The following is a 21763-nucleotide window of genomic DNA, read 5'->3' on the forward strand; positions in this document are numbered from 1 at the left end:
TTGCGTTCCGCATTTAACACTTTGATTCTCGACTTTTTTTTGCTCTCGCTCTCTCAAGGCTCTCTCAAGGCTCTCTCAAGGCTCTCTAATTCATAGACAGGGCAGTCACATGGAAAAAATACTATACAGGACAGATGGACTCCAATCCTCCGCTCCTCCGGTCCATGCTGCTTCCTCCTCCTCTTGAGCCCTCCTGCCACCTCATATTTTGATTGGCTGCATTACCCAGTAAAAGCAGATCAGGATGGTGGAATCTACCCTGCTTCCTCCCTGCTCTGGGTGGACAAGAAATCCTGCAGCACCTTTTTGATCTTCTCACAGCACCTTAGGGTACCACAGAACCACAATTGAGAAACGCTGGTTTTAACATAAACATGCTGTAACGGACGAGAAATGGTTGCCACCATTATCATGTGAGATGAGCGAAGAACGCGCGTGGACAGCGGCTACTTGAGTAATGCGGAGTACTGCTACATACGGCCCATCAATGGTGTTCGCTCCCCATAGGATATTTTCGTGTGTGTGTTTATACCTGATTATTTTAACTTGATTGTATGTTTTTGTTATGGCTTTTTTGATCGAAAGATTTTTTTAATTTTTTTTCCCTTTAGGGAAAGCGCAATTTGGATAATTGTAAATACGAATGCAGCAGCTGACATGGTCACGCCAGATAACACATTCACTAGATCCGAATATATTCCAGCATATCACAGTGGAGAGAAAAATGAATTCTACTACCTTCGTGTATGTAGATGCACTATATCTGTAAATAGTCAGTCCTTGTTGACCTCCCCAACGATCTTCCGGGTATTGCGGATGCAAACCTCTTCTCCACTTTGCTCCAACATATTTTCTGATTTTATCCCCCTGGCCCTCCATCTTTTGGTCATCGTGGTCTTTTAAACCGTGTTAGTGATTGGAAGTAGACCAATTTTGGTCTGTAGTTTTTGATGTAGTCTTTGCAGCATGTGCAGTGTTTTTTAAAATAATTTTCTCTACTTCCCCCAACTTCTTTCACGTTTTCAGTTGAATTTCATCTTCCCGAGGAGCTTTCCCATTCTACATGGATTTTATTGTTTGTCTTCTTCTTCTTTGCCTTCTTCTTCGCCTTCTTCTTCTTCGCCTTCTTCTTCTTCGCATGGTACATCATTGGTGGTTTCTTCTTGCTGAACTTCGGCTAGATTATGTCCTGTCAACTGTGTTTTCGTACAATTTCATGTAGAACCTCAACTCTGAAGTGCACCGACTCTCTTATTGTTCCACCGTCTTGTTTGAGTGCAATGAGTTGCTTCTTCCCAACCATAAGTTGTTGCTTTTGTTAGCTTCGATTTTCTTCCTCACCATGTCACAGTTGTATTTGATTATGTCTTCAGTTGTGTGTTTGCTCTGACTATTCAATACTTCTTGCATTTTGGGATTGCTTCATTTTTTTAATGTCTCCGTAATTGCTTTGTCTCATGTTTTGTTATCTCTATTTTTTGTTCGTAATTTCTGCCCAGTAATTTTTTTTTGTGCTTTCAACTACAGTCATAAGTATTTCACTATTATATCATTACAGGCATACCCCGGTTTAAGGACCCTCACTTTAAGTACACTCGCGAGTAAGGACATATCGCCCAATAGGCAAACGGCAGCTCGCGCATGCGCCTGTCAGCACGGTCTGAACAGCAATACCAGCTCCCTACCTGTGCGCAAGCGAGGAGGCTATAGAGCCTGTTACAAATGCGTTATTTACATCAGTTATGCACGTATATGACGATTGCAGTACAGTACATGCATCGATAAGTGGAAAAAGGAAGTGCTTCACTTTCACTACATTTTCACTTTACATACATGCTCCGATCCCATTGCGTACGTTAATGCGGGGTATGCCTGTATTAGTTTGTGGATTTGTACTAATTAAAATTTGTCACGCCTAGTGTGTAGAAACCCCACAACTCCTCTAAGTAGCTGTAGTTTCAATGGCGTTCTTGTTATAGCATACACACATGAGATAAATTGTTTATCACACACATTATCATATAGCTCAAGCTAATATTTGAATGCAGATTATGACACAAGATGACTCCACATTTTTGGTGAACAATAAACAATTTTCTCAGCACATGAAGGAGTTTTTTTGTACCTCCAGAACATTATGCATCTCAGCTTGTTTGAACTAATTTAGGATGTGCTATCGCCATACTGTATATCTTCTGCATGTTTATTTACTTGTCCGTTGGTTCTGCTGTGATTTTAATCTGTAGCACAATAGTTCAAGGCTGCAACTGTACAGATAATTTAGTGAGTGCAGAACCACAGCTCTTATTGAAACTGCGTACAATACATGCTACAGAAGGGAATAGTAGGAGGCTGTGCATGGATCTGTGTCTTTGAAACCACGGCCTCTCGATACTGTGCTGTAACCCCAGTGGTGTAAGGCAGACCAGTTGGTGCAGAGCAGAGAGGCCTCATGGTCCCATTCCCCTTAATCAATGGTGCATGGGGACCTTTGACTTTAAAATACCAGTCAAACCAAAATGGTTCAAAAATAAAAGTAAAAAATCCTAATAAATTTCACTATCGTGTCCTTCAGTAGTTTTAGACCAATATAAAATAATACAGGACTTCTAAGGGACAAACCGAACTAATGGCAGTGACAGGTTTCAGGAGTTAAAGCTGGGCGATGCCTCGTCTGCAAAAATCACACCATCATTTAAAAAAAAAATAATAATAATAATTTACAAAAGTGTGTATTTATTTCGGTCCCCAGAGGGACCGACCTATAAACTCTCTGAAGGAAGTCCAGCACTCTTGGATCTTGCTCAATGTATTAAGTGATTACTTAATCAATTATTTGAGCAAGATCCAAGTGTGCTGCACTTCTAGCAGTTTATGTAATCCTCCTGCCTTTGACATGTTGGCGCTATGTAACCATGGTACTGTAGGCTGAAAATAAGGAAGGGCTTGATTTCAGTTCTAGCTCTGGCCCTTTTTGGCCAAGTCCATAGTGCAGGCGCATGCGGCTGAAAACATGGTGTCGCGCGCACATGCTGCAGATGCGATCCGTGGTCTGTGGCAAAGCTATGAGGCACGGCGTCGGCGTGGCCGTGATGTCACGAGGGCCGCGACAAAACACAAAAATCTTGTATTTTGTAAATGCCGTCACGCTTCTTCGAACACGCAGTACGGACGGCCTCGTAGAGGAGCCGTCTCTTGTTGCCGCCGCTCGGTCGTGATCACTATGGACGAGGCCTTAGGCCTCGGCCATGCTCCCTGCTGGCGTGCTGAGGCGCAGGGAAAGCGGGTGCTTTCCCTGGCCTTGCGGTTGCTTACCGCACGCGCCGTCAGCGGGGCGTGCCGGGGGCGGGCGCTTCACTGGCCGGGGGCGGGCCAGTGACGTCACGGAGCTGGTTCGCCCTCATTGGGCGAACCGCTCACTTGACCGGCCTGTCGCGCCGGCAAGCGTGGGAATTTTAAATTTCCCTAGGACCTGCGCTTCCGCAAGCGCGCAGATGAGCCGCTACTAAAGCCGCTCTAATTGCGGCTGTAGGGGCTCAGTGCTGAGCGGGAGCGCGCCTCGGCACGCTTCCGCCAGCAAGCGGTAAACATGGCCAAGGCCTTAGTCTGATGTCACTATATTCTGAATATGTGTGTGCACAGGAACACATTCTTCATCTTCCCCCTTTCCTTACAGTGTTGGTTAAGGGTGGGGAGAAAAGGATTGACAAACACACCCACTTTCAGAGGCCCAAATGAAAAGCAAAATGGCTTTATTTCAAACTAAGCCAAATATTTGACTGAGCAGGATTTGCGTTTAAGGAACAATTGGATAAAGTTCTTTACTAAATTTTATTTTTCGTCCACTACAAAGTGCATTTTTTAAATACGGCAAGCATGACTATTGTAATAAATGCCTCAATTCAACACAAATGACAAATTCTTCAGCTTGGCAATCCCTTTTTACATTCTAGGCAATTTGTGAAATTTGTTTGTGCTTTTTTATTTCTAGGCTCAAGTTTTTTTAAACGTTTCGAACAGATCTTGAAGTATGTCACAATAGTAGAGACCATGGTAAATGTTTAATTTATTTAACCTGGCTTTAACTCATAGTTTCGTAGCCTGAAGGGCAGATTCTTAACCCTTCTGGCAGCAAAAGAGTTAAAGGGAACTTTGGAGCGACTGGACCGACTCACCCTGGGAGATACCGAAAGTGGCAAGGATAAAGATAGGGGAACTATACTGTAATGACCCAGACAGTGTGCGATACAGAGAGTGATGCACAGTAATAATGGCAATTAAACCATATTGGTATGTCAATAAATTCCACTGAGTGGAATCCTTGTATAATTATTTCCTGGTCTGTAGCCTTGTTTTGGTTGGAGTTCAGGGTCCCTGATAAAGTATGGTTGAGTATGGTACAAGAGTACACATCCTTATGAGGTGTAACATGATGGCCCACTAAGATAAGTGTATTTACTCTTCCATGTTGGAAGTTGTTCTGCTTAATTTGTTGTATATGTAACATTACTCTACATCAAGGTTGTGGTACTTCCAAGAAGCGTTGCTGATTGCCACCTTGCTCCTCTTCTCCCCCCCCCCCCCCCCCCATCCCCTTTGGAAGGCAGTTTTGCTCATATTTACCATCTGTCATCTCCTTGAGTCTCACTGTTTGAAGTCATTGCAGGGAGCTGGTAATTTATGTGCTGAGCATGGAGTGGTCACATATGTGTCTCTCTCGGTTTGATAGTGAATCTCTTCTCCCATAAACCGAATTTCTGTTCCAACTGATTGATTTCTCCTGCCATCTTTGACTTCCATGAGTCAGATTGAATAGTCCTGTCTGACGATGAAGGGGTAACCAGGCCATCAATAAAGGTATTATGCCCGGCTGGTTACCTCTGACCCATATTGGGTGATTTAGAGTGTCAGCTCTTGAGCCCAGTTGTGGTACATGAAATGTATATGATTGTATTGCAATAAAGAATGTGTGTGTTTTACCTTTCCAGGAGTGCTACCCAGTGGCGATTCAGAGGCTATGAGTTTCACGGGGGAAGGGTGTTGCAGTAAAAGTGTTGTCAGAATGTGTCTAGGTAGAAGGGGTCCAGAGTTGCTGGCCACCCCAAAAATGTATCCGGGAATCAGATCAGATTCCCGGGGACATATAGACATAGCACTCTAGTCAAAATCCTCCCTGGAAAACAGTTATGCGACACACCGCCAGAGTTCCCTGCTTCAGCACAGACCAGAAAGGTAAATGGGGGGCATAGGGATATGTGTATCCCAGGTGTACAGTCATGGGCCCCAATAATAGTGGGGGTCCCCCAGTATATGCCCAGAACCAGGTATAGAGGTTCTGGTGTGCTTCAACCATCGATAAGGTTGCAAGGCTGATTTCATGTCCAAGTCCAAATTTCCAATGAATTTAGAAAGTAACCCTGAAATTGAACCTAAGCGCTACTTCGTTCAACTTTAAAAAAAAATTCTTTAAGGAAGGTCTAGGAGCGCTTAAACTGAACGTGCACGTCTTTTCGGTCAAACCTAGTAAACGAGGGACTTAGAAGAAATTGTGAAATATTTTTATTTTAACGTGTATAATGGTAAATGTTTATGCACTGTATATGAGCTGGGGATTTCCAAGTCCACTGTTCCGAGAGACCAGTTGGCTACCAAGTTGGTGCCACACAGTCTGCTCAGGTCCCAGAGATGAAAGCCACAGAGATTGCAATGGTGTGAAAGCCATTTTGGTGGAGGAGTAAGGCTGTGCTTATAGTGCCGGCGACGACACGGCAAGACAAATGTATTGCCGCTGTCGCGTGCGCTCATAGTAGAAGCGACGACTTGATCGCTGGAAGTCAAGTCAATTTGATTTTTCCAGCAACCGCAGCGTGACGTCGCCGACGGTACTGTAAGTGCAGCCTTGGCCTCAAGTACCCTCGACCAGGCCTGAGTGGAAGTCATCGGACTACCATTTGCCCAGCCCAGACCTTGAGATGCCTAACCCCATGGGTGGCTTCTGACTAACAAGTGGCAGAAGTGCGAAGCTGGCGCATGCTCCTGTCAGATTCCGAATCCATCCTTGCCCGGCTTTTGGAGACTGGCAAGTCTGTGATTGGCTGGTAGGAATTCTCCCACGCTCGCATTGGCTGCAGTATTTCATGAATGGAACTTAAATACTATAAGAAAGCCAGCAGCCAATCCGGTGTTGAGATTTTCTAAGGCCGCGCTTATAGTGCAGGCGACACGACCGATGACGTCACCCGTCACCATTGCGAAAGTTGTAAATCAGTTTTTGGAGACGTCGCTGGCTACAAGACGAGTGACGTCAGCGAGGGGGAAGGCAGAGGGGCGGAGACGAGCAAGGGGAAGGCAGATGGCCTGAGTCGAGAGCAAACGGAGACAACAGCAAAAGGCAAAACTGAGAGTTGTGTTTTCTGTATGCTGCCAATGTGTGCTATTTAAAAACAAAATTGAGTTTGTTTTAACCTATAGTATGCGCACATCGCACACACAGACACCGAGGCACACACACGACACACACACTCATCACACATCTAAAACCACGTAAGTCACTAGGTGTCAGCATGTACTGTTGACATACACTTTGGTTATTAACTGTGCTCTCTGATTGGGTGCCATAGAAGCTATCTGATTGGCTTATAGGCAGTCACATGGTGAGACCGTCTCTGCAAAAATCAAATTCTAGTGACAAGGACTTTGGTAGCGCCGTCACTCCGTCGCGTCGACTAAAAGCGCATGCGACTGCTTCAATACAATTGTTTTCACGCGACGTCACTGGCACTATAAGCCCAGCCTGACTTTGAGCGTCAAGACAGCAGTGGCAAATTCAAAACCGCCAAAAGATGCTCCAAGAGAAATGGCAGCGAGCCGGCTTCAGAAATTTCAGGTCGAGAAATTTTCTAAGTCCCGACTTTTGCGATTAAATTCTAAGAATTGAACGTCGCAGCTGGGGATTGAAGACGATTTGAGTTCCAGGATGTTTGGGACTTGCTCGCGGTAAAGTTATTTCAAGGCTCTGGAGCTTGTACAGCGGTGGCGTGTGGAACTCCATGCCTATTTGGGTTCCAGGACATCTCGGGCTAAGTCCGACAAACTTGGTTTTATGGACTGTAGAAGCTAGGAAAGCCTAGTGGTTTTTGTTTTTTCTTTCCCCCAGACCCACTGTAAGTGTGTCTAATCGCTTGTATATTGTAATCCACTGTGTGTACGCCTTGTTTCTAAGGAATAAATGACAATTTGTTTTACCTCCTTGTTTTGCTCAATATTATGATCCCGGTTAAAAAGATGTAAATACCTGGTCTCCCGTGACATCCTGTTAGCTGGATCTTGTTTAAAAGTCTCCTCCGGTTTTTTTCCCCCTCCTCCGTACACCTATGGCTCAACAAACTAGGGAAAAACCCACTCGCCCCCTTTACCCCCAAGTAACACTCCCCTCCCCCCCCCCCCCCCACGACTCTTACATGCGGCGGGGGTCCGGCAGCGTGGTGCGGCGATCTGTCTTCTCCCTTGCAAATTGTTCTCTTTCCCCTGCAGGTCCTGAAAAAATGGGTGCGCGGCGTCAAATGAGATGCCTTGACATCACACAATCTGATGCCGCATGCCCATTTGTTTCAGAACCTGCAAGGGAAGCGTACAATTTGCAGGGGAAGACTGAGATCGCCGCACCACGCCGCCGGACCCTGTCGCAGGTAAGTACTCGACAGCGGGCAAAATGCACTCACCCCCTGGCGTGCGGGCGAGTGCATTTGTCGAGCCCTGGTGATGAGAACTAAAATTATGACTTTTTCATTGCTTAATAAAGAATGTTTAGGTTTGTCCAATAGTAGAATAGTAAGGAAAATTAGTTAAAGGCAGTGTTTTGGAATAGCCTAATCCCGATAGAATATCTAGAAGAAAAAATGCACATTCCATTTTGCGCTTTTATCCTTCCATTTTAAATATCTTAACCACTTGTTTTTCTAATTTTATATTTGTAATGGACAAATGTTTTTTCACTTTAACAACTTTTTTTTCTTATAGCTAACCCTTTACAATTTGTTCACATTTGGTCACCTAATAAGATCACTCAATCACATTGGTTTGATTTTTATTTTATTTTAGATGTCTTAATTACAAGTTTATAGTGATCTTCTATTTGTTTTATTTTTTAAAGTTGTATATTATTGGTATGCAAGAATTATACAAGCAATTCTATACATACGTATTTGTTTACAAAGTAGTGAGATGGGTGAGGGGCAGGGGTACAGAAAAGAAAAAGGAAGGTCATTGGGGAGGGGAAGAGGAGGCAGCAAATGTACATTTGACACACCTTTTAGCAAATATAACATTAAAACATCCTAAAGAACTGCCAGTGTTAATGCATACATATAAATGTTCCTAAGAGTGTTCATGTCATCAGCGGTTCCCAAATGCTGCAGAATTTGAGAAGCTTGCTATCATGTCTCTTACTTTGGACATTCCATTATTGGCCCAGTTGGAGAAAGAATTACTCAGTCAGGGTTACTGTAGCTCTCAAAGGAGTTGTTGGAGAAGAAGCTGGTATAACTGTGATGATCCCATAACGCACAGAAGTGCATTAGAACTGGGACGGTTTTATGTGATGAAGGCCTATGTGTGTGTGTGTATAAATATATATATATATATATTATATTATATAATAATAATAATATATATATTTTTTTAATGAGCCACAAGATTTGATGAGGCCTGCCTGTCCAAAAACACCCACTCAATGTCGACGCATCTCTTTACTCCTGCACAGTAGGTAAATGCTACCAACTGGCCTATTTGTACTGCCTGTTAGTAATGGGAAATAAACACGCAATCCCAGATAGCTCTAACCCCAGAAGAGCTTGCTGGTGGTTGTGTATTTATTCATTTTAGTTTCAATTGGTATCAGTTGTTTGGAGGTTAGTGGCCCCTCCTACCAGCGTTTAAGCTCACCCCTCCCCACTTTTTAAGTAACAGGTTTTTTCATGTACCTGTGCAGGACAGGGTGTATGGTGATGTTGGGTGTGGGTCAGGAGGAAGGGGATTGTAGTGGATAGAGGGAGTAACATTTCCATGAGGCCACGATAGAACAAAGTTGAGGTATATACCAGGTTCATTATGCCAGAGGTAGGTAACGCTGCATGGAGCCAAGTATGTGCGTACGTAGACTAAACAGCAGGGGTGTGCCTTTTTTCTTGTCAAATGTTTTGCTGCATTGCAATGCAAGGGTATATTCTGGGTTTGCAGTGGGCTGAGTGGGTGAGGATTGAGGGCAATCCCAACCCCTTAATATTTGATACTGTTTGCACCACATAGTCAAAATTAATATTCAACAACTTGAGGGTGTATGCTGGGAGGTTAATGTCTAAAGCTTCAGACTTGTTGTTAGGTCCTCCTCTGAAGCAGGAGGGTAGGAGGCAGTACTTCCTCATCAAAAGGGTGGTGAATTCATGGAATAGCCTCCCAACCACGGTGGTAGGGATTAATACATTAAGGGGATTACAAAATGCGTGGGGCAGACATGATGTGGTCCGAAATACAAAAGAAATTCTCAAAAAAAAAGGCTCTGAGGTTTTACAATAGATAGGGCCCGATCTGCCATCAAATAGTGTTTAGTTGCCATTTTCCCAGTTCCTTTGTAGATGTTTTATATTTTGACACGTCCTTTTTCCTTGTGTACTAGACGACTTCCTAGTTGAGAATCCCTAACAGGAAGGACCTTGTAGAGATGGTTCCCTGCTGTATTATTAAGATTTTTATTGTCAAAGGGGCATGCCCGGTGTAATAACAATATACTTCCTTCCGAGCCATCAGATCTTCTCTTTAGAGAACTGAAAATAGGATAAAGGATATTGTTAAAGTGGCCTTGTTTCTCTTGCTCTGTTCCTGCCGCTGTATTCCTCTTAAAGGTGAATTCCCATGTAACAGTAAAGCATAATCTTTTTCTTGTGTGTTGGCACTATTGGGGGAATTAGATGAGTCCTTATTTTTTAATAGCACAAGTGGCTTTACATTTAGCTTGATAAACATCACAGCGTTTAGTTCACTAGGGTGTAGGTGGAACGGTCCTTTAATACACATTGGTAGCCAAGCGTAGCAGCCCCTCTCGGTTGAGGTTAGAGGCTGACAGAACTGCAAACAGGTGTCGGTATCGTTTTATTATTTTATATTGGAAGAGTTTGTGCAATGTTATGGGTTCTACATTTTGTTTTAATTGAAATAAGTTTTAGACGTGTGTGTGTGTGTGTGTGTGTGTGTGTGTGTGTGTGTGTGTGTTCCGTTCAGTATTGCAGAATGTACGTTTTATGGCAAGTTCCCTATTTTTTTGTTTACTGTATTCTGGTACAGGGTGGTGTAGGGTTGGAAAAGGTTTCCTATTGAGATAAGCACGATGATGATGAGTTCCATTTGAGTTGTCTCCAGTTCTGTGTATATCCCCTCAAACAGGAAAGATGCCTTTGCTGAAAAATGAGCATGCCTGAAGTACCCTGAGAGATATTTAAATATACTTTGCATAGTTATTAGCATGAGTCCCACCCCACACTTCCTAAAGGGATTTCCATATGAACTATATTGAGTTGATAACCCTAAAATACACAGTGACTGGAATAGTGTGCTGTTGCCAGACCCAATTGGACTATAACCCACAATCGCCGCTTTCTAAGGCAGCAGCTCTAGTAGTGTGAGCTAAATCTGTTGCCTGGTACCACTACTGTAGCTGTCAACTACAACAATATCTCCAAGGGATATTTACTTTGTGCTTTAAGTCCTTTCAAGGTTACAAACAACAAAGTAATATGTACTCAGGACTGTGTGAGATTAAATAAAGCACAGATTTTCTGTAACACAAAAGTAAAAACAAGGTGAATCACAGCAAATAAAAGCAGACTAAGAGAGCAAGTAATATAAGGAAGTGGTGACTTCAGTTAGTAATCTTACAAAGGATAAGCAAAATGGGACATATTTACTACGTAGTGTTCTGCCATAGGGCACTTTTGGTCATATAATACATTACAGCTTATTCAAATACATGTAGTGCAAGTTGAATTCCTGTGCCAGAAGGCAGGAGACTGCTTATTAGATATGGTCTCTATCCTAGAAATGGGAAGTCCACATCCATCACCTCTACCTCGCAAAAAAACTTGTATTTCAGTTATTCGGATTAAATGTAGAATACATTTTCGGATTCTTAAATCCAACCGGATTGAATCCAATGGCGGATTCTGAGATATCCGTTTGGATTTTATAGTACCCAATCCGCAGCCGGATTTTGGTGTGGAGATCGATTTTGGTCAGAAGAAAATCCAGGAAGGGGATTCAACCCAGTCTGCCATCAATACTGGTGACCAATGCACGCAAAGGTCGATTTACTCAAGGGGGTGATCTGGACAAAGGGGAACATGGCAGTGAAAGCGTTAAAACACCACGTACCAAAGTAGCCAAACTCCATTGCTGTGCCAGTTTACCCTCCACCTACCCATTTTTTAATTCATACAGTGCATTACATCCCCGGTGTAGACATGTACCTATTCAGTATTATGTACCTCTGCTGCCAGACTCATCACAAACCTCTAGTACAAAAAGAAGCCAGCAAGTGTAATGAAGCGGGAATAAAAAAATATACAGCAATAGCACAAAACGGCAGCTTTATGAAACCTCATACTCCGTAGGCTTTATGTAAAATGCAGCTATTCTGCACTGCAGTTGTATGATAAACCTTTATTCCTTTCCCCCCTTCTATGATGCTGACACCACATTACTCCTTTGACTCATCATTGAATTGCAAGTCCCTTCCGCAGCTAACTCCGTCAATGGTGTTTTGTTGTGTGTGCATATTTAAATGTCTGTGCATAGGTTTATGATTTAGTTGGTGTTTTGAATATGTATATTTAGGTGTGTGATTATGGAATTGGGAGTGTGCTGCTGACATGGCCTGAATCTGGTCATTTGCTTTTCGTATCATAGTTGCATTATCTTGTTGTGCCGCTATTGGCATAATTTAGAGTATAAAATCAATATTGTGGCTGTAAAGTTCTATAGCTTTTTAAAAGGAACAAGATCAAATGCCAGAACCATCATTTTGTAAAAATGTGTGTAATATTGTTACCAACTTTTTATTTTAGGCCATGTGGGTATGCATAAAAATGTATTTCAATTGGTTATGGTTACATTTTTTTCTTGCTGTTTAAAACACACTATTGTAAGAGAGGAGATTTTAACGTGCATTTCTTGGTACTAGCGATTTGAAAGAAACATCTCACTCTAACAGCAGTTAACAGTTGCAAATAATTTAATTGTTGCATGTTTGTTGTAGGTATCTTCCCAACACTGTGTCTGGTATGGGGAATGTGCCACTGCAACCGTGGGCAAACGGTACAACTGTGCCTACTCAGGACCACCTATACCTCTGCCAGAAGAAGGCCATGAGCTGATGCAGGTAGTTGCCGACTTCTCATTTTAGCTTGTGATTTTTCTACTACAAACACAATAGGACCCTTGAGACACTGTTTGCAAGTGAATTTTGGCTCTCGGGGCACAACATGACAATTCTGGTCGCTTGCAGGCTGAGCTGACTTGCTGCCTTTGCAGTATGGTCTGCCAATAGGGATGGCTGTGGGCGGGGTTCATGTTGGGGTTGACTGCCCCGCTTATTAGTCTGCGGACTCTTATCGTCTTGGCAGAAAGTGTCTCTCTATATGAGGGCAAACTGGTGTGTGTTGGGTGACGCCTTAAAGTGTGGTTCAGTAAAGAGAGAACTGTAATCTGACCTGACATAACTGGTAGGCCATTTGAAAAATAAATATTTCAAACCCTGGGAATGGATCTCGTTAAGTCCACAGCGTGTGATCCTCAACATTTTTATACACATACATACAAATAACGAATCCAAATTTTCACTTGCCTGCTTTCTTTTACGTCTGTTTGTTTGCCACCCAATCATAAAGTAATTGCACACTGGGAAAGAGCAGGTGAGGAATGTTGATATGTTCTGCACTTTGTGACTTGTGCAGGGCAAAAAAAGAGGGGAGGAAAAACTCACTCTCTTGTAGATTTATCTCAAAACAAGTGGGGCTGTATTTGCCCGCCGTGTAGTTTTTCTAAATGTGAACACAATGTTTGTTTGCAGGTTATGAAGGTTTTGCGTTGTCGCTTTGGTTTTGTTGAATGAAGCTTTAACTTCTTGTCCAGATTCTTCACCATTTTTCTTTTCCTAGCAACTTTGCCCGTCGCTTTTCTATGGCAATGTCAGCGTTTGCTGTGACGTTCAACAACTTAACACATTGAACAACAACCTGCAGCTCCCGTTGCAGTTCCTTTCAAGGTAGGCTGAGATCTGTGTTCTGTTGTGATCGATGCGTCTTGTGTAGACTTCTGGTAACATAAGGGCGAGCATTAATTGGGTCAAAATTGGATCAAAATAATAAATCGTATCACAAACGTAGGGGTGGAATTGATATTGCACAAGATATGCGTAGTTAAATATGTTTAAACCACAATATCTACAACCAAAAACAGACAAAGATGCCCAAAGCTACTTCCAATGCGACAAAAATACACAGTGCAATACCTAAATATTCTCTTGAAAAAGGGTAATTTAGTTCAATCCTTTGGCCAAAGCGTCTTAAGCCTGCTGCCACTTCAAGGCATGACCCTAGCAGGTCCTAACACTTCCTTTGTTTGTTTTTTGTTGTATACATTTAGCCACGCCCACTAGCACGCCTTTTGACACTTATATACATATTTATATATTATGTGGTAATGTTTGGGGTTTCTCAGAGCTTGTTGGGTATCTGTGTGTTTTTTTTCAACTACAATAGCCCTCAGGCAGGGGAGGCCAACTCCAGTCCTCGGGCTACCAAAGCGTCAGGTTTTCAGGATATCCCAGCTTCAGCACAGGTGGCTCAATCAGAGGCTCAGTCACAGACTGAGCTTTTGTTTGAGCCACCTGTGCTGAAGCTGGGATATCCTGAAAACCTGACCTGTTGGTGGCTGTTGTGGACTGGAAATGGCTATCCTTGCCCTAGGGCCTGTTTCAGGTTAATCTTTTGGTTGACGGAGGGGCCAGAGCCTCGGACAAATGCCTATCACATGACCACAGCATCACTTCATCTGGAAACGGAAAAGGAGTTATCTGCCCTCTTCCATTTTCCTGCGTTCAAGATCGCACCCTGCACATCCCCAGAGCATGTCTTCCTCTCCCCGTGCTACAAATCGTGGCTTTCTGAATCTCTAGCTTCTGCGGTTGCCATGGTGACCGTTAGACAGCACAGGGCTGTGGGTAGAGCTCCATATTATCCTCTCGGACACTTTATATTTCAATTGCTTCTATCTCCTGAAAGGAGCATCAGATTTAAAAGGTAGAACAAGCGTTAGAAAGATCAAGATCTAGTAAAGTAAAAAAAATAGCTATCAGCACAGACTGCTGCTTAAGGGCCCGTATGACGTACTTGGTATGTCAGGAGCAAATGCTCGTTTTCTATGGCTTGAACGGGCTGACGACTCCGACAAAGTGGCCAGTCTGAACCAAATGTAACACGGGAACTGATCGTTTCAGGAGCAATCGCATGTATGTATATCTTTATATAGCGCCATCCAGGTACATAGCGCTTCACACCAGCAGTACACATAATATAACACCTAATTAGAATAAGCGCTTCAGACTTGAAAGGGAGTCTTTGCTCGAAGAGCGCACAATCTTAAGAGTTAAGTAGAGAGAACTTGGAGACAGGGGCGAAGGGTGGAATGTGTGTCTGCAAGGGGTTACGGTCGGTGCATATGAGATGTATGATGCGTGAGTGTTCCAGTGGCACTCTGATGCTGGCCGAACCCCCGGCACTGAGCAGGTTAATAAAATGACGAATAACTTTGCAGTAACAGACTTCTGTAGAAACTGCAAAATAAAGGAACTTTGGGGTCTCAAACTTGAATAACCTCCTGAACATAATGAAATAGTGTTAAAGAAGTCAGTGCAATAACATGTACTGTAAAAGCACAGGTTGCAAAAGTACATGAATATTATAACCCACCAATACGTGTTCCCATCAGTGAGCGCCGTGGTATTTTTGTGGTGCCCAAGGCGCAGTGAGATGACAGATTTGGCAAAAAATAGAATTTGGTGAGCTCAAAGTATAACAAAAGTATTGGTAACACTAAATAAATATATTTTTCAATGCCCGAGGAATCCATACATTTATACAGTAGAAAACAAATGCACAAACCCCTTCACGACTTCCCAAATTGGGCTATCTGTTTTTTAGTGGAATTCTACATTTTTGATCCAAAGTCTTTCAAAAAAGTGACCAGTGAAAGAAGAATTATTTATTGGTTATTGAAATTGGTGATTAAAGTGAAGTGTGATAGGTGATAAAAAGTAGATCAAGTCACACCAAGCTCAGTTCAATGAGAAGTTGCCCTATTTTATTTTAGTTGGAGTGCTTGGTAACCTTTTCTGTGCTGCTCTATATGTGTACGTTGCTAAAGCTGTTGAAAATAGCGCACAGAAAGGGGAACCAATAATGCAATTCCAAAAAAAATATATGAAAGCAAAGCTTTACAAGAGACAAAATAGTACAGGGAATTTATAATTAAGTGCAACAAACCAGATCAGACAATAGGTAAGGAAATACCTGCCCCGGAGAGGTTACAATCTCGCGTGGAGTAGAGAAGGTGATTGGACAATATTAAATGTGCGGGAGTTCCACAGGTAAGGGGCGGGGAGGGAAAAAGGTTTGAGGCGAGAGAGCAGTAGAGGTGGAAAGGAGACAGTTATGGGTAGAGTGCAGGAGATGAGCTGGGGCATAACAAGCGATATCCACTTGTTAGACACAGACAGGGTCTCTCTGATCCTGCCGTGGTGCAGTAGATATTTCATGGGACAACACACCGGAAGCGCTCCCTCGCTCGGCGCTCCCTCGCTCGGCGCTCCCTCGCTCGGCGCTCCCTCGCTCGGCGCTCCCTCGCTCGGCGCTCCCTCGCTCGGCGCTCCCTCGCTCGGCGCTCCCTCGCTCGGCGCTCCCTCGCTCGGCGCTCCCTCGCTCGGCGCTCCCTCGCTCGGCGCTCCCTCGCTCGGCGCTCCCTCGCTCGGCGCTCCCTCGCTCGGCGCTCCCCCGCTCGGCGCTCCCCCGCTCGGCGCTCCCCCGCTCTGCGCTCCCCCGCTCTGCGCTCCCCCGCTCTGCGCTCCCCCGCTCTGCGCTCCCCCGCTCTGCGCTCCCCCGCTCGGCGCTCCCCCGCTCGGCGCTCCCCCGCTCGGCGCTCCCTATGTAGAAATACTTAAAACCATAACATTTTACTCCAGATAAGAACCACATGACACAAGTGTTTGCCATTTTCCTATCTATCTATTTGATCCATAGCTTTCTGTTGTATTTAGCATATCTTTGTCTTTCCCAAGCATGTGTGAATGTCCTTACTATTTTATCCCATACAGCCTCTGTTGGGTGACTATTGCACACATCCGCCCCCTTTCTGTGCAGAAGTACACTCACATTTCCCCTTAGCCGGCCACCCTCTAGCTTCAGAGCACGACATCTTTGCTTTTAAGATTTGAAAAATAGCTATCTTTAAAATCTGATGCTCCGATCAGGAGATCTAACCGTTTATGATATTAAGTGTCCGTCTGGGAGGACAAACCCTCCTTAGAGCCCAGCCCAGGCTGAAGGTTACCATGGTAACCTCAACTAGCAGGTGGGAATTGCTTCTTCAACTTCTGGGTGGGAATTTCTGCTTCAATAAGCAGCTAGGTAATGCGCAAAGTATTTAACCCTATATTTAACCCTTTGAGTGCTTGAGGGGCCGCAGCAGCACGGTGATCACGGTGTCGCTGATTACGTGAAGGGACGAGAAGTCGCCTTCTTCAGTTCCCTTGCCTGCAAGATCGCATTCAGCGGTCAACAGTAGCGCAGAGCTCACTCTCGCCTTAGAAATCGAGCTGAAAGCCCGTGACAGTCATGGGACGGCCAATTCCAGTCCTCAACAGCTACCAACAGATCAGTTTTTCAGGATATCCCTGCTTCAGCACAGATAGACTGCACTATCTGTGCTGAAGAAGGGACATCCTGAAAACCTGGCCTGTTGGTAGCTCTTGAGGACTGGAATTGACTACCACTGAAGTAGTGACGGGGTCGTGCAACCCCCGGAGTGCCAGACCTGATGTGCTGGCTACATCCTTGGACACTCCAAGGGTTAAAATGAGGTATTTGGACATTTCTTAACAAACTTTTGTTTTCTTCTTTGTTTCCCAGGTGTCCTTCCTGTTTTTATAATTTAATGACACTCTTTTGTGAACTGACCTGCAGCCCGCATCAGTCTGAGTTTCTAAACGTTACAGAGACCAAGTACATCCCCATCCCTGAGCCACATAGAGGAAACGAAAGCATCATCGCTATGGAGTATTACGTAGGAGAGCACTTCACTAATGGCAAGAGCTTTGTATTTTGGTCTGTGTTTCATTGCGTAACCCCGGCACTGCAAGGCCAGCCACGCGTTGCGCAGTGTTTCCCTTTGGCAGTGGGAAGGACGACGGGAAATCCTTGAACTTGCTCTGTGCAGATTTATTACTAGGCGGGATTTGCAAACTATCTTTGCGCTTTTTTTTAATTTTCCATCGGAGTACGGCATTATTTTCAGCTCTTGCCGGTGTTTGGCATGTTGTGGGAGCATTGTTGGTGGCAAAATGCTGGACATTCTTAAGTGAAACAAAAGCAGCAAGTGTAGAGCTGAAATATGTACTGATTTAGACAAATAACTGAATGATATATTGACCAATAGCAGAGTTTATCCTGTAAGCACAAAATATGACTGCTACAGTTATTTGCTTTTTCATTTGTATTGGGAGGGGGAGGAAAGAATGTTACAAAAGATGCAATTTTTGTGTTCCCATTGGCAGTGGGCACCGTAGGGTTAAGTCCATCCTTGGCTAGACCACATGAATGCCCACATTCGAGTTAGTATCCTAAGCACGGTTTATTCAATTCTACCCATAACGACCTCTGCCACTTTTTTTTTCCAGCCATGTACAATGCCTGCAAAGATGTAGAGGCCCCGTCCAGCAATGTGAAAGCCTTGGCTTTGCTGTGTGGGAAGGATGTCAAGGACTGCAACGCCACCAACTGGATTCAGTACATGTTTAACAAGGATAACGAGCAAATTCCTTTCACCATCACCCCTATCTTTTCAGGTACGTTAACCAGACACAAAGTAACCTGCACATTCAGAGGAGTCTGCAACCCACCAACCCGGACCTCTCAACTCTCATGATCAACTCCTGATCAGAGGTGCAACGAGAGTGAGGCATCTGCCCCCGGGTGCAGCCTTGGGCCGAGTCCCCGGGGGCTGCGGCTGCACTCGCGACGCCGCATGCGCCTCACACAAAGTACAGCCCTCTGAGGCATGCCTCTGTCGGCGTGTGTGGGCGCGCGCACAAAGTGCGATGCATGGCCGCCTTTGCCAAAAGGCAAGATTTTTCTCTTTTGGCGAGGCGGCCGAGCTGTGGCCATGTCACGGCGACGGTTCAGCCATGAGGGCGAACCAGCCGCGTGACGTCATGGCCTGGGCCCCCAAACCCCCCCCCCCCCCCCCGTGTCGCGATCTCTAGCTCTTCAGTACAGACCACAGGTCGCGACTCACACTGATAAACGTGCCACCAGGCGCTCCGACGCGCGCGTGCACGCACTATCTGGGGCCGTAGCCTTATAGGGAGTGCAGAATGGGCACAGATCCAGCTATCAAGGACAGGCCTGCCAACAAGGGGGAGAGCGGGGACATCTGTCCTGGGTCCGGTGGAGGTGGGCCAAGGGGTCCGATATCAGGAGTCAGGCTAAGGAAGGCAGAGGGGGAAGTGAGAGAGGGGAAGAGTGAGGGAGAAGGGGGGGGGTGGTCGGGGAAGAGAGGTACAGTGAAGGAAAGGGAGGGGGATTCTCCAAGTTTTGGAAATGGGGTGCAGTTGGTGGAACTTGTCCTGGGTGCAAAAATACCTTGTTCCGTTTCTACTCATGATGATGGTAATATTGCTAAACACAGAATATCAGTGAGGTTTCAGCGTCCTGAGAGAGCTTGTGACAGTCGGATGTACAGTAGGTTTGGATGTCCCCAGTGTAATCAAGACACACATCCAAACCTACATTTGTCTCCTGGTCACACTGTGTGCTTTTGACTACAATAAGGAGATATGATTTTCTTTGTGTTTCTGCATGAGCAGTTTCATAGTCTTTAATCTTGATGAAAACCCCTCAACTTTTTTTCCATTAAAAATAAATGTTTATCAATATCCCCCAAATCGTACTGATTTTGGTCCAGGGAAGTTTACCTCCCTACTGATCTGCATTGCAGGGCTCCCTTGGCTGTAAAGTTAGAAGTGTTGGCTAACAAAAAAAATCTTCCCTGTTGCAGCATAATATAGTTTGCGCTCCTCCATTGCTAGAGTAGTCTGCAGGGCAGTGACCTTCCTCCTCCGCTCTCTCCTTTAACCCCTTTGAGTTCAGGATAGACGCAGCCCTGCTGGTAGTTAAGGTTTAGAGGTCTTGGATGTCTCCGGTTTCGAGACCAATAGGATCCATTAATATTTAGAGTTTTAATTTATTTCTCTCAGGTTTTATACATTTTTTTGAAAAAAGTATGTTTTGGCAGCGTTTTCCTCAGACTAGAAATTGTGTTTTAAAAATGTCCTTTTGCCGCCTGATGAGGCTTTTACTGTAATAATAAATTGTAATGAGACTACGAGTAAATATATAAATAAATGCATAATTCTAATATGCACATCTATTTGCTCAAGTAAGTACAGTACTTCTTTACTTTATGCATAAATCTGATATCTGTGCATATGTACATGGGAGCAACTATATACTTTACCTTAAAATATTTAGCATGTACATGAGTGCTCAGTGTCATGGTTTAAATCGTGCTTGGCACGAGATCCCAATTCTTAGGATCCTGCTGGGGGAAAAAGCTGAAGGCCCACACCTACTTCCTCAATGGTTAGGTAGTCCCATATTCAAAGAATAAGTGAGACCTTGCTGGTTGGGGTTCCCCTGTTTAACCCAAGGTCAGTCTGTCCCGCTGCTCCAATTCTCTCCCGTGATCCACCGGGGCAAATTCAGACGTAAAAACAAAAAAGGGAGCGCAGAGAAAAAACAAATCAATACAACTAATAACCACTTTATATCCAAGAAATAAACAAATCAAAACTTACATCAGTATAAAAATCCCCTCCCCTGCCCCCCCCCCCCCCCCAATAAAATATATATTTTATGCACACACTCCATTTTTTTTTTTTTTTTAAATAAACGTATTTTTATTAAGATTCAAATATAAATGCGAATGGAAAGGGTAAGAAAGTAGGGGGGGGGGGGAAACAACCATTTTATAACAGAATTCTTGGTCATCAACAGTCACATTACATAGCGTACAAAATTTTATGAACATATCACACTCTCCTCCCAAATCCTCTTTCCTATTAAAATCTAAAATCATACCCTTATCACACATCCCAGGGATCCCAAACTCTATCAAATTTTCTTGTGAAATGAGGCAAGTCTCTCCATTAGTTGAACCTCATTAACCCTTTTAATAACCTCTCTTCTGGAGGGCGGAAGTGTCTTCCATGCTGCTAATACAGCCCATCTAGCCGCCGGTAGAATATGCAGAATCAATTTACCTGTATAGGGATTCACATTGTCTATGGGCTTACCCAGGATAATTAAAATTGGATCTAGCAGCATCTTGATCCCTGTCACATCTTCTGTCAATTTCAAAACTCCTCCTATATGTCTGCATTACTGGACAAAACCACCAAATATGTGCTAGTTCCCCTATCTGTCCACAACCCCTCCAGCATCTACTGATGTAGACTCTGGAAACATTTGCTTTAACCTTTTGGGGGTGTAATACCAACGTAACAACAGAATTTTATAAATATTCTCTTTCTTTACTGTACATAGAGGTTTTGCCTGCATTATCCCAAATATCTTCCCAGTCCTCTCGTTATTTCAGTCTGAAAGTCCAGAGCCCACTGATCCATATATTTATGGGCCGGGGTATCCCTTTGAGGGATTAAACCCTGGTTGAGAGATGACATCAGACCTTTTTGGTATTTTTTTGTTTTGCACAGATCTTCGAGTCGTGTGTATCTAGGGAATTCCTCCCCATAGAAACCCTGCCGAACAAAGTGTCAGACCTGTATATATTTCAACATCTCAGTTAGAGGTAGGCCGTATTTTCTCATCACTTCCTCAAGACATCAAATTGTCTTTTTCTAATAAATCTCCCGTTTCTGGAATACCTCTGTCTCTAGATTTCAAAACTCTGACCCTGGAAGCCTGGCAGAAACCCTGGGTTGCCGAACAGGGGCGTATGTCTGGATGAAGTTGACATAACCTTATATTTCTTTTTTGCCAGCTGCCAGATTTTCAGGGTGAATCCGATTTACCATTTGGTCAGACTGTTTCCCTGACCAACTCCAGGGCTTGGCCATAGCAAGGAAGGCAGACCGACCGGGCTTTTTAGTGAGGTCTCCAAATCTACCCAAGCATAAGTCCCTCCCGGGGAGTGCTAGTACACCATATGTCTCAAATGAGAGGCTATATAATATTTTTTAATATTTGGTACTGCCAAACCACCTCCTTCCTTAGACTCCAACATAATTGATCTGGCTACTCTCGGTTGTTTGTTTCCAAATAAATTGCTTAATTCGATTTTGAATTTCTTTTATATTTGTATGTGGAACAGGCATTGGTAGTGTCTGGAAATAGTACAGGAGTTTGGGAAGGATATTCATCTT

The 21763-nt window shown here is 44.1% G+C and overlaps 1 protein-coding gene across 1 annotated transcript in view; it reads left to right on the forward strand.

Annotated features, from left to right (window-relative positions):
• Positions 1–21763, forward strand: part of NPC1 (NPC intracellular cholesterol transporter 1) — a 69878-nt gene that overhangs the window by 20436 nt on the left and 27679 nt on the right. Inside the window, exons 2-5 of the mRNA XM_075585047.1 lie at positions 12305–12427; positions 13206–13312; positions 17232–17407; positions 17999–18166. Of these exons, the coding sequence (XP_075441162.1) occupies positions 12305–12427; positions 13206–13312; positions 17232–17407; positions 17999–18166 (574 nt within the window). The remainder of the gene's footprint in view (positions 1–12304; positions 12428–13205; positions 13313–17231; positions 17408–17998; positions 18167–21763) is intronic.

The sequence above is a fragment of the Ascaphus truei genome, chromosome 2, assembly GCF_040206685.1.
Source record: "Ascaphus truei isolate aAscTru1 chromosome 2, aAscTru1.hap1, whole genome shotgun sequence".
Lineage (NCBI taxonomy): Eukaryota > Metazoa > Chordata > Amphibia > Anura > Ascaphidae > Ascaphus > Ascaphus truei.